The sequence below is a fragment of the Erinaceus europaeus genome, chromosome 17 (genome assembly GCF_950295315.1).
Source record: "Erinaceus europaeus chromosome 17, mEriEur2.1, whole genome shotgun sequence".
NCBI classification, from domain to species: Eukaryota; Metazoa; Chordata; class Mammalia; order Eulipotyphla; family Erinaceidae; genus Erinaceus; species Erinaceus europaeus.
In genome coordinates this window covers 66,788,755-66,803,494 of record NC_080178.1, presented here as the reverse complement: position 1 = coordinate 66,803,494, position 14,740 = coordinate 66,788,755, and the positions used below count along the sequence as shown (strand labels likewise).

Here is a 14,740-nt window from a genome sequence, read left to right as displayed (position 1 = left end):
CAGAGAAAGCAGAAAGTGATTGAATCTTGACTAAAATATCAAACGTGAACAGTTTTCTAGCTTTTGTGTAGCTAGAAGCAATTCTGTATACATGAAGAGAAAAAAAAGTTAATATTGATATCACCAGTCACAGTTCATTAAACACACAGGAGAGGAGTCAAGATCATCCTGCAGAGACAACAATCTGTCATAGATTAATAACACCTTTGAGGAAAGAAAATAGTCCCAAACAAGAAAGGACAAATGCAGTTTGTCCTTTTTTTTTTTTTTTTAAGTTTTCTCTTACTGTCTCCAATTTCCTCAGTTTCTCTTAAGTCAGCTTTCCTCAAACAACCCACCAAATATAGTGTTTCCTGGAACAGTTTTTTAAAAATATACTTTTATTTATTATTGTATAAAGACAGAGAGAATTTGAGTGGAGAGGGGGGAGATAGAGAGGGAAAGAGACAGACAGACACCTGCAGCACTGCTTCTCCACTTGTGAAGCTTCCCCTTTGCAGGTGGGGACCAGGGACTGAAGTGTGTGCACTTAACCAGGTGTGCCACCACCTGGACCCTGGAACAATCTCCCCCCCAATATTTATTATTATATTTATTAGGCATAAATAATTATCTTGCCTATAATTTAAGTAAACATGAACTTTTATGAAACATTCCACCTAGGTTCAAATGGAAAATAAAATGAATGTGAAAGGTAGAGGTTTTATGGTCTGTGGACTCCAGTTTTGGACCTGAACCCCATTTAAGTAGAACAAAACAAAAGTCATTCTCGGTTCTCAATAAAAAGTGTGTCTTACACTATAGCATCTTGAGTGCTCCAGGGTACAATAGGACCTTCACAATTTGGCAATGCTGTGTCGATTGCTAGTCTTAAAATATTTTGTTGAGAATTATTTAGTTATTTATTTTGGTCTATGTGTTTGTGGTGGGTTAAAGATTTACTCTTGATATTCATTCTGTTCCTCAACTATTACTGCTCCAGAATCATGCCTTTTTTATAGAAGAGATGTTTTTTTTCTATTCAGTCATCAATTTCACCTCCTCAGATTGTCCTTTTGTGCTTTTTCTCCAATTCTGCAACAGCCCACCTTTCGCAGCCTTGCTACCGAATTGCTCATTGTACTAGAATCCTTTGTTACTTACTATAGTTGCCATTATACTCTGTTACTCTGACATTTCATTTACTTCTCTACAGTTTAAATATTTTTAAGAGTCTCCTTTATTATTTTTGAAGCAAAAAAATATATAGATTTAGACAAGATAACTGCTAAAGGCAGAGGTGGACTTGACCTCAGGAAGTGAGAAAAAGCTTGATTTCAGGCTCCCCATGGAGTAGGAAATGTGTTTAGTTGAGGAAAGGAACAACAAAAACAATCAGAACTCAAGTAGGAAACTTAAAGGGGTCGGGGCCAGGTGGTGGTGCACTCAGTTAAGTGCACATAGTTCAAAGTGAAAAGACATGTGTGAAGATCCAGGTTCAAGTCCCTGCTCCTCACTTGCAGGCTAGAAACTTCGCAAGCAGTGAAGCAGGTGTGCAGGTGTCTATCTTTCTCTCTCCCTCTCTATCTCCCCCTCCTCGGTCAATTTCTCTCCGTCCTATCCAATAAAATGGGAAGAAAATGGCCTTCAGGAGTAGTAAAGTCATAGTGCTAACACTGAGCCCCAGTGGTAACCCTGGAGGCAGAAAAAAAGAAAAAGAAACTTAAAGGGATAGTACACCCTTGAGAAAGGCAGCATGTCTGCTAGAGTCTCCTTTAAGTAATAGTTATGTGACCTTAAAAGAAAGTTTTCTACTGAATTATGCCTTCATTTACTCTTATACTCATTTCATTATTTGGAAACATCCCGACCCACTTATTATGCATTCAGTGTGTATGACTGTTCAAACTGGTTTTATCATTTATTATTTTTTTCAGGGTTTATAATGTGGAAGTCTTATTAGGTACTTGAAAACGGTAGTCAGCATTCATAAAATAAGCATTTAGGGAAAGACCAGTTAACCGTATGGCATGGACGTTAGAAGCTGTTCACCAGCATCCAGCTTCACAATGTGAGAACCTCAGGAGTTATGACAGCAACAGGAACAGAAAGCTGAGAGAGAGGGAGAGAGACAGAGAGACAGAGAAAGGGGTATATTTCTGCCAGATTCTTCAAACTGGTTTTATATACATCATCAAGTATACTTCGTCCAACTATCATCTAGGTATGGAGAGAAGATGTCATTATTTGCATTTCAGAGCAGATCATTGTCTTTCTTTGGTGTGAGACCAAGGAAGCCCCGTGTCTTAAGCTCTTTCTCCAAGGAATTTGATAAGCAATCTGCCAAAATGACGTGTTTCTATCACTAACCAATTTCCTCAGGAACTTCATGCTTTGATTTTTTTTTTCTTATACCCACTGCTGCTGGATGATCAGACAGGTTTCTGGCCAAGGGCAACAATGTTAGCCTCCTTCTTCCAACACCCATATTTGCTCAACTTGTCCCGAAACTCCTTGGTTTTCACTCCATAAATTATCGGGTTGAGCATAGGAGGTATAAGAAAGTAAAGGCTTCCAAGAATGGTGTGAACATGGGCTGGAATTCCCCGGCCAAAGCGGTGTGTGAGAAAGGAGAAGAGAGAGGGAGTGTAAGAGATAAGCATAACACAAATGTGTGTGGTACAGGTATTGACTGCTTTGTGGTGGGCTTCCTTAGAGGAGATCCGCATCACAGCCCGGATGATGAGCACGTAAGATGAGGCAATAGCTGAGAGATCTAGCCCAGCAACAAACAAAGCCACTACCAGACCGTATATCCTGTTGACTGTGGTGTCCACACATACCATCTTCACCACAGCCATGTGCTCGCAATAGGTGGTGGGGATAACATTATCTGCTCGAAAGGGCATCTGTTGAAGGAGAACAGGCATTGGGAGAATGAATAGAACAGCTCTCACTAAGCTCACTAGGCCAATGAGACCAATGCGGCTGTTGGAAAGGATGGTGGCATAGCGTAAGGGTTCACAGATGGCTACATAGCGATCTAAGGCCATAGTCATCAGAATCGAGGACTGCATGGCAGAGATGGAGTGGATGAAGAATAGCTGGACTAAGCAGCCCTCGTAGCTGATTTCACTCTGGCCAAACCAGAAAATACACAGCACCTTGGGAATGGTGGTGGTGGACATTCCCAAGTCCGTGAGAGCCAGCATGCAGAGCAGCAGGAACATGGGCTTGTGCAGAGCACGCTCCGTGGAGATGGTGAAGAGGATGGTGCAGTTTCCCAGGACAGTGATGAAGTACATAGAAGAGAATGGGATAGAGATCCATCTGTGTTTGTCCTCCATCCCAGGAATGCCTTGGAGAATGAAGAAGGAAGGATGGCTCTGGGTGGCATTGCAAACAGTCATAGTGACTCCCTGAATGAATACGTAAGACAATCAGTGAAGAGACCACATGTGCCTCCATTAAAAAAAAAAATCAAATTTTCAAGTGGGAAGTAGATGAAATAGACAACATTGATTCAGAAATGCTTTCTGTCATATAGCATCAGTACTGTGTTATAATGTTGTGAGAGCAATGCAATGCCATCAATTCCTGAGTTTATTTTCTAAGTTTAATTGATGATAAATATTTTATAAGGGGCACACAATACTTCGTGAGTGAAACAATTGTGAAATAAATAAAAGTATTATGTCTAGCCTTGAATATATATATAAACAGACTAGTATGACGTATGTGAAACATAAGATATTGGAAATACAGGGTGGGGGAGACAGCAGAATGGCCATGCAAACAGATTCTCATGCCTGAGGCCACAGGTCCCAGGTTCAACACCCCCCCCCCACTATAAGCCAGAGCTGAGCAGTGCTGTGGTAAAAATAAATAAATTAACTAATAAATAAATAAATAAAGTAATAAAATAATGGAAATTCAAGCAAAGATTGGCAAAATATTGCATATCTCTCTTATCAACCAAAAGGTCAAATCAGTTAACAAAACTTTTTTTTTTAGTATAATAACTTAAAAACTTAGACTCATTTATAACAAAGATAATAGCACATTTTCAGAAGGTATGAAATTGTGGGTAACATTTCTATAAGAACTGTGCAATGATTACTGAAACTGAAGGAGACAGTTGGGGAGGAAGAACTGGAGGACATCACTCAGTAAGTTGGCTAGCAGAATATGAACATAAAGCCCACCTTCAACTAGAAAGGCTTACCAGCTCATGAAGCAGTGAGGGCGTGGGAAGCTGGTCCCCAAAACGTTTTTCAAATGTGTGTGTAAACGTGGGCATGCATATACTATTACGTCTTAACAAATAGCCATGTGGCCCTTGGATAGCACACACATAGTACTTCATCTCTCCACTCCTCTGTTCCAGGCATTCAGAATCCATGTGGTCCTTTAACCTAAGTAAAGGTCTCTGGGGTACCTTAAATTATCCTTTGTTATTCCCCCAAGTACACATTCAAAATGCTACTACTATTAGATTTAAAATAGACCCTAGAGGTTGCCCTGACCTCCCAGGAGATTAGGTTGGTTGATTTTAGAGATTCTAGGAATGTTCTAGTCAATCCACCTTGGAAAGGCCTGAAAGGAAAGAAGATGAAGTGAAAAATGAAGCAGAAACTAAATTAGAGCTTGGCAGTTTACAGACCATCAAGGTTCTTATTCTCAGTGATGTGTCTGTGTCTGGGCTAGGGAGGGGCTGACTTCTCTGGAGTCATCTTGCTCATGAAAGCATCTTACTGGTTACTTTGATAAAAGGATTAGCATCTTGTCCCTACCCACCTTTTGTCTGATTTTCATGCCCAAATCTCCTTCTCCTCCCCTTCCACCTCTCCTCCCCTTCCCCCTTCCCTTCCTCCTCCTCCTCTTCCTTCTTCTTTAGGTCTTTGTTTTATCCCAACTATTTTCCTGAACTTTTTCTGTAATTCTCTATATCCCACTACCACTTTAGCAGTATTCCTTCCACCACTAGGTCCAGATATGACTATACTTCTTTGCTCATTATTTCAGAGGGATCAAAGCATTAAAGATTGGGGAAAGCTCTTTTCCAACTCCATTGCAAATTGAACAAGAAAAAAAAAGTCACAAAGACATGCAAAGACTAAACAGAAGCAGGGTTCAATTCCAGAGTTTAGATCTGAATGTTTATCAGCTCTATTTATAGGTGAAGCCTAGTCAGGTGTCAGAGGGAAATAGAAACAGATGAAAATGAGAACAATACTCTCTCTCTTTCTGCAGGAACTGTAGCTCTAATAACACATAGAAATCCTAGGCTCAGTTTTTCTCTTCCTCCTCCTTCACCTCCTCCTCCTCCTCATTCTCCTCCTTCTCTCTCTCCCTTTTCCTCCCTCTCAACATGGTCCTGATGGGTTATAACAGCAAGTAGCAACCATGAAATAACATTTCATCAGAGCCCTGTCCTCTCATTTTCACATTCATAAAGCTATCAAATAAAAGACTGAAATTTTTCTTGTAGACTATCCCCCTCCAAAGTTCTATTAAATCTCTTGTGCTATTGTTTTTTTCTTTCCTGATATTTTTTATTGGGGAATTAATGTTTTACATTCAACAGTAAGTAGAATAGTTTGTACATGTATAACATTCCCCAGTTTCCCATATAACAATACAACCCCCACTAGGTCCTCTGAATCCTTCTTGGACCTGTATTCTCCCCACCTACCCACCCACCCCAGAGTCTTTTACTTTAGTGCGATACGCCAATTCCATTTAAGGTTCTACTTGTGTTTTATCTTCTGATCTTGTTTTTCAACTTCTGCCTGAGAGTGAGAGAATCCCATATTCATCCTTCTGTTTCTGACTTATTTCACTCAACATGATTTTTTCAAGGTCCATCCAAGATCAGCTGAAAACGGTGAAGTCACCATTTTTTAACAGCTGAGTAGTATTCCATTGTGTATTTAGACCACAACTTGCTCAGCCACTCATCTGTTGTTGGACATCTGGGTTGCTTCCAGGTTTTGGCTATTAAAAATTGTGCTGATAAGAACATATGTGTACACAGATCTTTTTGGATGGATATGTTGGGTTCTTTAGGATATATCCCCAGGAGAGGAATTGCAGGATCATAGGGTAGATCCATTTCTAGCCTTCTGAGAGTTCTCCAGACTGTTCTCCACAGAGGTTGGACCAATTTGCATTCCCACCAGGAGTATAGCAGGGTTCCTTTGACCCCACAACCTCTCCAGCATTTGCTGCTGTTACCTTTTCTGATGTATGACATTCTCACAGGAGTGAAGTGGTATCTCATTGTTGTCTTTATTTGCATTTCTCTCACAATCAGAGACTTGGAGCATTTTTTCATGTGTTTCTCAGCCTTTTGGATCTCTTCTGTGGTGAATATTCTGTCCAAGTCCTCCCCCCATTTTTGGATGGGGCTATTTGTTGTCTTGTTGTTGAGTCTGGCAAGCTCTTTATATATGTTGGTTATTAAACTCTTGTCTGATGTATGGCATGTAAAGATCTTCTCCCAATCTGTGAGGGGTCTCTTGGTTTGGGTAGTGGTTTCTTTTGCTGTGAAGAAGCTTTTTAATTTGATGTAGTCCCATAGGTTTATACTTGTCTTAGTCTTCTTTGTAATTGGGTTCGTTTCATTGAAGATGTCTTTAAAATTTATGCGGAAAAGAGTTCTGCCAATATTTTCTTCTAAGTATCTGATAGTTTGTGGTCTAACATCCAAGTCCTTGATCCACTTGGAATTTACTTTTGTATTTGGTGAAATTCAGTGGTTCAGTTTCATTCTTCTGCATGTTTCAACCCATTGTTTCCAACATCATTTGTTGAAGAGACTCTGCTTTCCCCATTTAATAGTCTGAGCCCCTTTGTCAAAGATTAGATGTCCGTAGGTGTGGGGGCTCACTTCTGGGCTCTCAATTCTATTCCACTGGTCAGTATGTCTATTCATGTTCCAGTACCAAGCAGTTTTGATGACAACGGCCCTATAATACAATTTGAGATCTGGGAGTGTGATGCCTCCGGTTCTGTTCTTTTTTCTCAAGATTGTTTTGGCAATTCTAGGTCTTTTCTGGTTCCAGATAAACATTTGTAGAATTTTTTCTATTCTCCTAAAAAATGTGCTTGGGATCTTGATGGGGATAGCATTAAATTTGTAAATGGCTCTGGGTAGTATATTCATTTTGATGATGTTAATTCTTCCAACCCATGAACATGGAATATCTTTCCACTTCTTTGTGTCTTTTTCAATTTCCTTGAGTAGTGACTCATAATTTTCAGTATATAAGTCTTTCACTTCTTTGGTTAGGTTTACTCCTAGATATTTTATTGTTTTTGTTGCTATAGTAAAAGGAATTGATTTCTGGATTTCAATTTCTTCTAGCTTAGTGTTTGCATAGAGGAATGCCACTGACTTTTGAATGTTAATTTTGTAGCCTGACACCTTACTGTATTTCCTGATGATTTCCAAAAGCTTCTTGCTGGATTCCTTAGGTTTTTCTGTGTATACTATCATGTCATCTGCAAATAGGGAGAGTTTGACTTCTTCTCTTCCAATCTGTATCCCTTTAATTCTTTGCTCCTGCCTGATTGCTACAGCAAGAACTTCCAACACTATGTTGAATAGTAATGGTGATAGCGGGCAGTCCTGTCTAGTACCTGATCTGAGTGGAAATGCTTCCAGTTTTTCACTATTGAGTATGATGTTGGCTGTAGGTTTGCTATATAAAGACTCCACTATCTTCAGGAATTTTCCATCTATTCCCATTCTTTGTAGTGTTTTGATCATAAAGGGATGTTGTATTTTGTCAAAGGCTTTCTCTGCATCTATTGATATGATCAGGTGGTTTTTGGTTTTGCTTTTGTTGATGTGGTGGATCACATTGATTGATTTATGTATATTAAACCAACCTTACATGCCTGGGATAAACCCCACTTTGTCATGATGAACAATCTTTTTGATATACTGCTGTATCCGGTTGGCTAGAATTTTGTTCAGTATTTTAGCATCTATGTTCATCAGAGATATTGGTCTGTAGTTTTCTTTTTTGGTTGTGTCCCTGTCTGCCTTTGGTATCAGGGTGATGTTAGCTTCATAGAAGCTGGCAGGGAGTATTCCAGTGTCTTCAATCTTCTGGAAAACTTTGAAAAGTAGAGGTATTAGTTCTTCTTTGAAGGTTCTGTAGAATTCATTTGTAAAACCATCTGGTCCAGGACTTTTATTTTGGGAGAGGTTTTTGATAACTGTTTCAATTTCATTAGCTGTGATGGGCCTGTTCATGTTATCCACTTCCTCTTTACTTAGTTTTGGAAGTTGGTAGGTATCTAGGAAATCATCCATTTCTTCCAGGTTTTCTAGCTTGGTGGCATATAGTTGTTCATAGAAGCCTCGCATGATATTTTGAATTTCTATGGTGTCTGTTGTGATAGCTCCTCTTTCATTTACTATCCGATTTATTTGGGTCTTCTCCCTTTTTTGTTTTGTGAGTCTGGCTAAAGGTTTGTCAATTCTGTTTACTCTTTTGAAGAACCAACATTTACTTTCGTTGATCTTTTGTATGGTTTTCTTATTTTCGATGTTATTGATTTCTGCCCTAACTTTAGTGATTTCTGTCCTTCTGGTTTCTTTAGGGTTCCTTTGTTCTTCTTCTTCTAGGTCTTTAAGATGTGCAATCAGGCTGTTTATTTGTGCTTTTTCTTGTTTCCTAATGTGTGCTTGTATAGCTATGAACTTCCCTCTCAGTACTGCCTTAGCTGTGTGCCAAATATTTTGATAGCTTGTGTCTTCATTTTCATTGAACTCTCGAAACATTTTGATTTCTTCCTTGATTTCCTCTTTGACCCAGAGTTTGTTAAGAAGTGTACTGTTGAGCTTCCACATTTTGGGACTATTACTAATCTTTTGTTGGTTGTTAAGTGTTAGTTTAATTCCACTGTGGTCTGAGAAGATGCTTGGGATGATTTCAATGCTCTTGAATTGGCTGATGCTGTCTTTGTGGCCTAACATATGGTCTATCCTTGAGAATGACCCATGTGGATTTGAGTAAAATGTGTATTCTAGTTTCTTGGGATGAATGACTCTGAAAATGTCCAATAGTTCTAGTTTATCTATCTCTTCATTTAGCTCCCTTATGTCTTTATTGATTTTCTTCCTGGATGATCTGTCAAGTTGAGAGAGTGGGGTGTTGAAGTCCCCTACTATGACTGTGTTGCTATTAATATATTGCTGTAGCTCTTTCAGTAGATGTTTGATGTATTTAGATGGCTTCTCATTGGGTGCATAGATGTTAATAATTGTTAAGTCCTCTTGATTGACTGATCCTCTGAGCATTAAGTAGTGTCCATTCCTATCTTTTTTAATCTTATCTATTTTAAAGTCTATCATGTCAGATATGAGAATAGCTGTTCCTGCCCTTTTGTGGGGGCCATTGGCTTGTGTGATAGTTTTCTATCCTTTCACTTTAAGTCTGTGTTTGTCTTGTTGAGTTAGTTGGGTTTCCTGTAGACAACATATTGTTGGGTTGTATTTTCTGATCCATCTTCCTACTCTGTGTCTTTTAATCGGTGAATTCAGGCCATTGACATTTATTGATATCAAAGATTGAAGATATTTTAACGCCATTCTTGTAGAGTTTTAGACTGTTCTGATATATGTCCTATTTATGATGGTCTGATTGTTTATAGAAGACCTTTCAGAACTTCTTTCAGGGCAGGCTTGGTGATAGTTGATTCCTTCAACTGTTGCTTGTCTGAGAAGGTTTTGATGCCTCCATCTAGTCTGAATGACAGTCTAGCAGGATATAGTATTCTTGGTTGAAAGCCTTTCTTATTGAGCACTCGATAGATATCTTGCCATTCTCTTCTGGCCTGTAGTGTTTGTGTGGAGAAGTCTGCTGCTAATCTTATGGGTTTTCCTTTGTAGGTGACTCTTTGTTTTTCTCTTGCAGCCTTGAGGATCCTTTCTTTATCCTTATTCCTTTCCATTCTAAATATGATGTTTCTTGGTGTCTTTAGGTCTGGGTTAATTCTGTTTGGGACCCTCTGGGCCTCTTGAATCTTTATGTCTTTGATGTTGTTTAGACTAGAGAAGTTTTCAGCTATTATGGCCTGATGAATACTTTCTTCTTCTCCCTCTCTTTCTTCCTCTGGTAAGCCAATAATGCGTATATTGTTTCTTTTGAAGTCATCCCATAGACTCTGTTGTTGTTTTCAGAATCTCTTAATCTCTTTTTGAGATCTCTTCTTTTTCAGTTGTCTCTAATTTGTCCTCGATCTTGCTAATTCTGTCTTCAGCCTCATTGATTCTATTCTCTCTGCCCTCTACTGTTTTCTGGAGTTCATCTATTTTGTTTCCCTGTTCTGATACTGTTTTAGCGTGTTCAGCTAGTTGTGTTCTTAGCTCAGCTATTTCAGCTTTCAGCTCTCTAATAACCTTGAGATAGTTAATGTTTTCTTCCAGAGTCTCATTTGTTGTTCCTGTATTTCTGATTACAATTCTTTCAAACTCTTTACTAACTCCTGTGAATATTTCCTTAGCTAATGTTTGGATGTTGAACTCATTATTTTGTGCTTCACCCTTTGGGGGGCTTTTAGCAGGACTATTGTCCTGATTAGTTTCTCCAATATTTCTTCTTGTTGGTTTACCCATTTTTTATATTGTGTTATGAGTTCCCTCTCAGTAATTTTCAAATTACTGATCACTATTTCCTGGATTGACTTGTGTCAATCCAGTAAGGTAATTAAAGGGTTCACAGTTGTGGAAGTTAACAGTTGTTTCAATAGTATTTTAATCCCTGAGTTGGAGCTCAGTGATTTAAAAGCCTCTTTTTTTTTTTCTTCTCTGTAGGCTATGGGAGCCTGAGGGTTTCTAAGTTAATCACTGACTCCTAACCAAGAGATAAGGCAGGGTGTGGCAGAGATAGTCCAGTGGTTATGCAAAGAGACTTTCACAGCCCCACAGCTATGCCACTGAGGTATAGGTCTTCTCCTGAGTTTCCTGGTTAGATCTCTGTCCCCCGGTGTCCCTCCCTGCCACTGCTCCAGATTCTGAGGGCAATAGCAATGGAGACTCAGAGTTGCACTTGGTGAGTCTCTGGGGAGTCCTCTCCTCCCTTCAGCTGTCCCCTTGTTGGTGGGACAGACTAAGGTGTTGTCTCAACTGATAGAGCGTCGGACTGTTACCAGCCACTTAGTCTCTCCCTAGGCTCCTCTCTGTCACCAGCCATGTGTTTGTACTCACCGGTGATTTGGTGGGTTCCTGTAGTCGTTCTAGTCCTGTCTTGTTTCAGTCCCAAGTGGTCTCCTTTGGTATTCCTAGTTGATCCGGGAGAGGAGAGGAGAGGAACAGATCTGCTGCTTCTTGTAGCCCCGCCTCCATGAAGAGCCACTTGTGCTATTGTTTGTAGTGTTCTCACTTATCAGTTATACTTGTCAGTTTTAACCTTTCCTGGAGCATTTCTCTGGAATGATACATATGTTCAATCTTAAGTCTTTTCAAATTCTGTATCCTTCTCACACTAGTTTTAAGTTTGGCACATAGTAGCATAAAATTAGTTTCATGTAAATGAATTGAGAAAATGAGTAAGTTCATTTAAATGAGGATGAAATATATATTTTCATTCATGAGATATTACATGGTTTTTCTTTCTAATGCATCTAGAACCTCAAAACTCTTTATGGTTGAAGGCTATAATTTCTCTTTAAATGAAACTTCACAGTCAGAGAAAAATTCATCTAAATTTCAGTGATTTGTTTTGCTTGAAATGTTGCCAAATTTATGCTTAAATTGGACTGAAATAGTAAAAATCAGGAGGTAGTAATAACAGAAGGCTGCCTTGCTCTACTAGAAAGTAAATTTTAAAATACTGTCCGGTGGATCATATTTTCCTGAGGATGACATGTAGAGCTTATCAAAGTGAGTAAGTATGGTACACTGAAGACGTTCCCAGGAGAGACACTTACCTTTCTTCCTTCTCAGATTTCCTTTACAGTAGTCAAAAATACAACCAAACATTGTCCTGTTAGACTTAGAGGGTATTATTATTATTTTGCCATAGCTAAGACTTTCTGTTGCATCTGTATGAATAGATCTTTTAGATGAAAGGATCACTAGACTCAAGAAATACATGCCCAGATCTCTAAAATATTCATATATTTTATTTTATTTTCAGAGCCAGAATGTTATACATGTGTGATATCACTGTTCCAGGCCAATATTTTTCATTCAGATAGGGAGACAGTGGGCAGAGGGTAGATAGCATAATGGTTATACAAACAGACTCTTGTGCCTGAGGCTCCAAAGTCCCAGGTTCAATCCCCCACACTATCACAAACCAGAGCTGAACAGTGCTCTGGTAAAAAAAAAAAAAAAAAAAAAAAATGAGGGAGTCGGGCTGTAGCGCGGCAGGTTAAGCGCAGGTGGCGCAAAGCACAAGGACCGGCATAAGGATCCCGGTTCGAACCCCGGCTCCCCACCTGCAGGGGAGTTGCTTCACAGGTGGTGAAGCAGGTCTGCAGGTGTCTATCTTTCTCTCCTCCTCTCTGTCTTCCCCTTCTCTCTCCATTTCTCTCTGTCCTATCCAACAACAACAACAACAATAATAACTACAACAATAAAAAACAACAAGGGCAACAAAAGGGAATAAATAAATAAAATAAATATTAAAAATTTTTTTTTTAAATGAAACCTTTTTTTAAAAATTATTTTTACTATATTTATATATTAGGTAAAGACAGCCAGAAATCAAGAGGGTAGAGGGAGATAGAGAGGGAGAGAAAGAGAGAAAGAAAAAAACCTGCAACGTCACCTTGTGAAGGTTTCCTACTGCAGGTGAAAACCGGGGGCTCGAACCTGGGTCTTTGTTCACTGTAACATATGTGCTCAGCCAGGTGCACCACCACCCAGCCCCAGCTTTGAAATCTATAAAGGTATCTATGCACTGTGTCACTGTGTGACTTATCACTAAATGTCTGCATTTTTGTGAAGAAATGTGGTTGCACATATATCAATGGAAAGCCTCTAGTGCAAGTTTCTCAAGAAATGACCTTCAAACAATGATGCTTTGTAACGAATAATAACTTCAAGTCAAATGACTTCTGCGTTTCTTTTTCCTGCAAATAAGCTTCACAAGCAATCTTGTGGCCTAATATCAACTCTCTCTGCCCTAGGTTCACTATATTTAACCAATAGTCCTTTGACTACTTAAGAATTCCTGGGATACAATCATTCTGCTAACTCTAGTCAGGGTAATCCAGGTAACTTATAATTAACATGCCTTGCATCATGGGAACTAATTGCGTTGACCTTTTTGTATCTCATCAATTCTTGTCATTCCTACCCCTCCCCACCATAGGGGTAGCTGACCTTTAAGAAACCTGTAATTTCTGACATATTTGAAAAATGTTCTTTGTTCTGTTTGCTATAAAACCTGTGCTTACCCCAAATAAAGTAGAAGTTCATACCTGAACCTCTCTTGGTGTTTCTTTCTGCATCACACAGTCACTAGAACTGGGCCAGCAGCTTATCTTGGGTTGAGAGGCCACCCGTGTGAGTGCCAGCATCGCGGTAGCGCAGTGGGTTAAGCACACATAGTGCAAAGCACAAGGACGGGTGGAAGGATCCCAGTTCGAGCCCCTGGCTCCCCACCTGCAGGGAAATGGCTTCACAGGTGGTGAAGCAGGTCTGCAGGAGTCTTTCTCTCCCCTCTTTGTCTTCCCCTCTCTCCATTTCTCTCTGTCCTATCCAACAACAATGACATCAATAACAATGATAATAATGACCACAACAATGGTAAAACAACCAGGGTAACAAAAAAAAAAAAGGGAAAAAATGGCCTCCAGTGTTGTTAAAATTCGGCGGCTCTTGCTGGGCAGCAAGCTTCACAGGCGGGTAACAGAGACGCGGAGACAACGGCTGGGCAGGGAAGCTGTATTTCTTTATTCAGGAACAACGATTCATAAACTAAGACAAACTAATCACCAAACAGAACTCGGCTGTCTCTTTGCGGCGGTGCAAGCACTCCCTCTTACTCTGGAACTCAGGAACCCTCTCTCTCTTACTCTGTAACTCTGGAACTCAGCAACCCTGGAACTCTGGCGGGGTTCCTAGGGGCGGGGCCAAGTGGACCCGCGAAAACTAACTGGACTGATCTAATTCTCTTGGCGGGGGAGGGCTAGAACAAACCAATGTAAAGCATACGACACTCCAGGAGCAGTAGATTTGTGGTGCAGGCACTGAGCCCTGGCAATAACCCTGGAGGCAAAAAAAAAAAAAAAGATTTCAAAGCTAATTCAAGATCCAGAGATTCCTAAGGTCTTAGATTCCTAAGTCATCTCAACCAAAGCTGACACTATTACAGGAAATACTCTTGGTATAAGAAATTGCTGGCTGTGTGTTTGCATGATTACACGTGTGCACATTCATTTAGTTTCTTTACAGTACATACAAATATTTCTTGTATTATCATACATATATCTGGTATTATCAATGGAACAATGGAATTTCTTACTAAAAGAAGCAAAATGTTCCTGGCTCTTATTTTCAAATGTTCTATATTACCTCCTAACCTTTCCCTAGGTAGATTGAAGACATAAAAGCATATTAACAGCCACACTATAGCTCTGCAGGAAAAAACAAGTGTTATGTTTTAGCTTGTAGATAATCGTTGTCCTAAATACTTGGAAGATTCTCAGGTAATACATCAATGATGGCTCTCTAGGCTTAGCAGAAGTATCAGCCTCTTCTCCTAGATAGGAGGCACTGGCCAAGGTGGGAGGT

At 39.6% G+C, this 14,740-nt stretch overlaps 1 protein-coding gene across 1 annotated transcript; it reads right to left on the bottom strand.

The window, feature by feature from the left end:
• Positions 1 to 2,411: 2,411 nt before the first annotated feature.
• Positions 2,412 to 3,389, bottom strand: LOC103122892 (olfactory receptor 52P1-like). The gene has a single exon (XM_007533508.2). It carries the CDS (start codon positions 3,387 to 3,389, stop codon positions 2,412 to 2,414), a length of 978 nt encoding a protein of 325 aa, XP_007533570.1.
• Positions 3,390 to 14,740: the final 11,351 nt, after the last annotated feature.

Coding starts and splice junctions, on each gene's coding strand:
- LOC103122892 (XM_007533508.2), bottom strand. CDS start 3,389: ATGACTGTTTGCAATGCCACCCAGAGCCATCCTTCCTTCTTCATTCTC.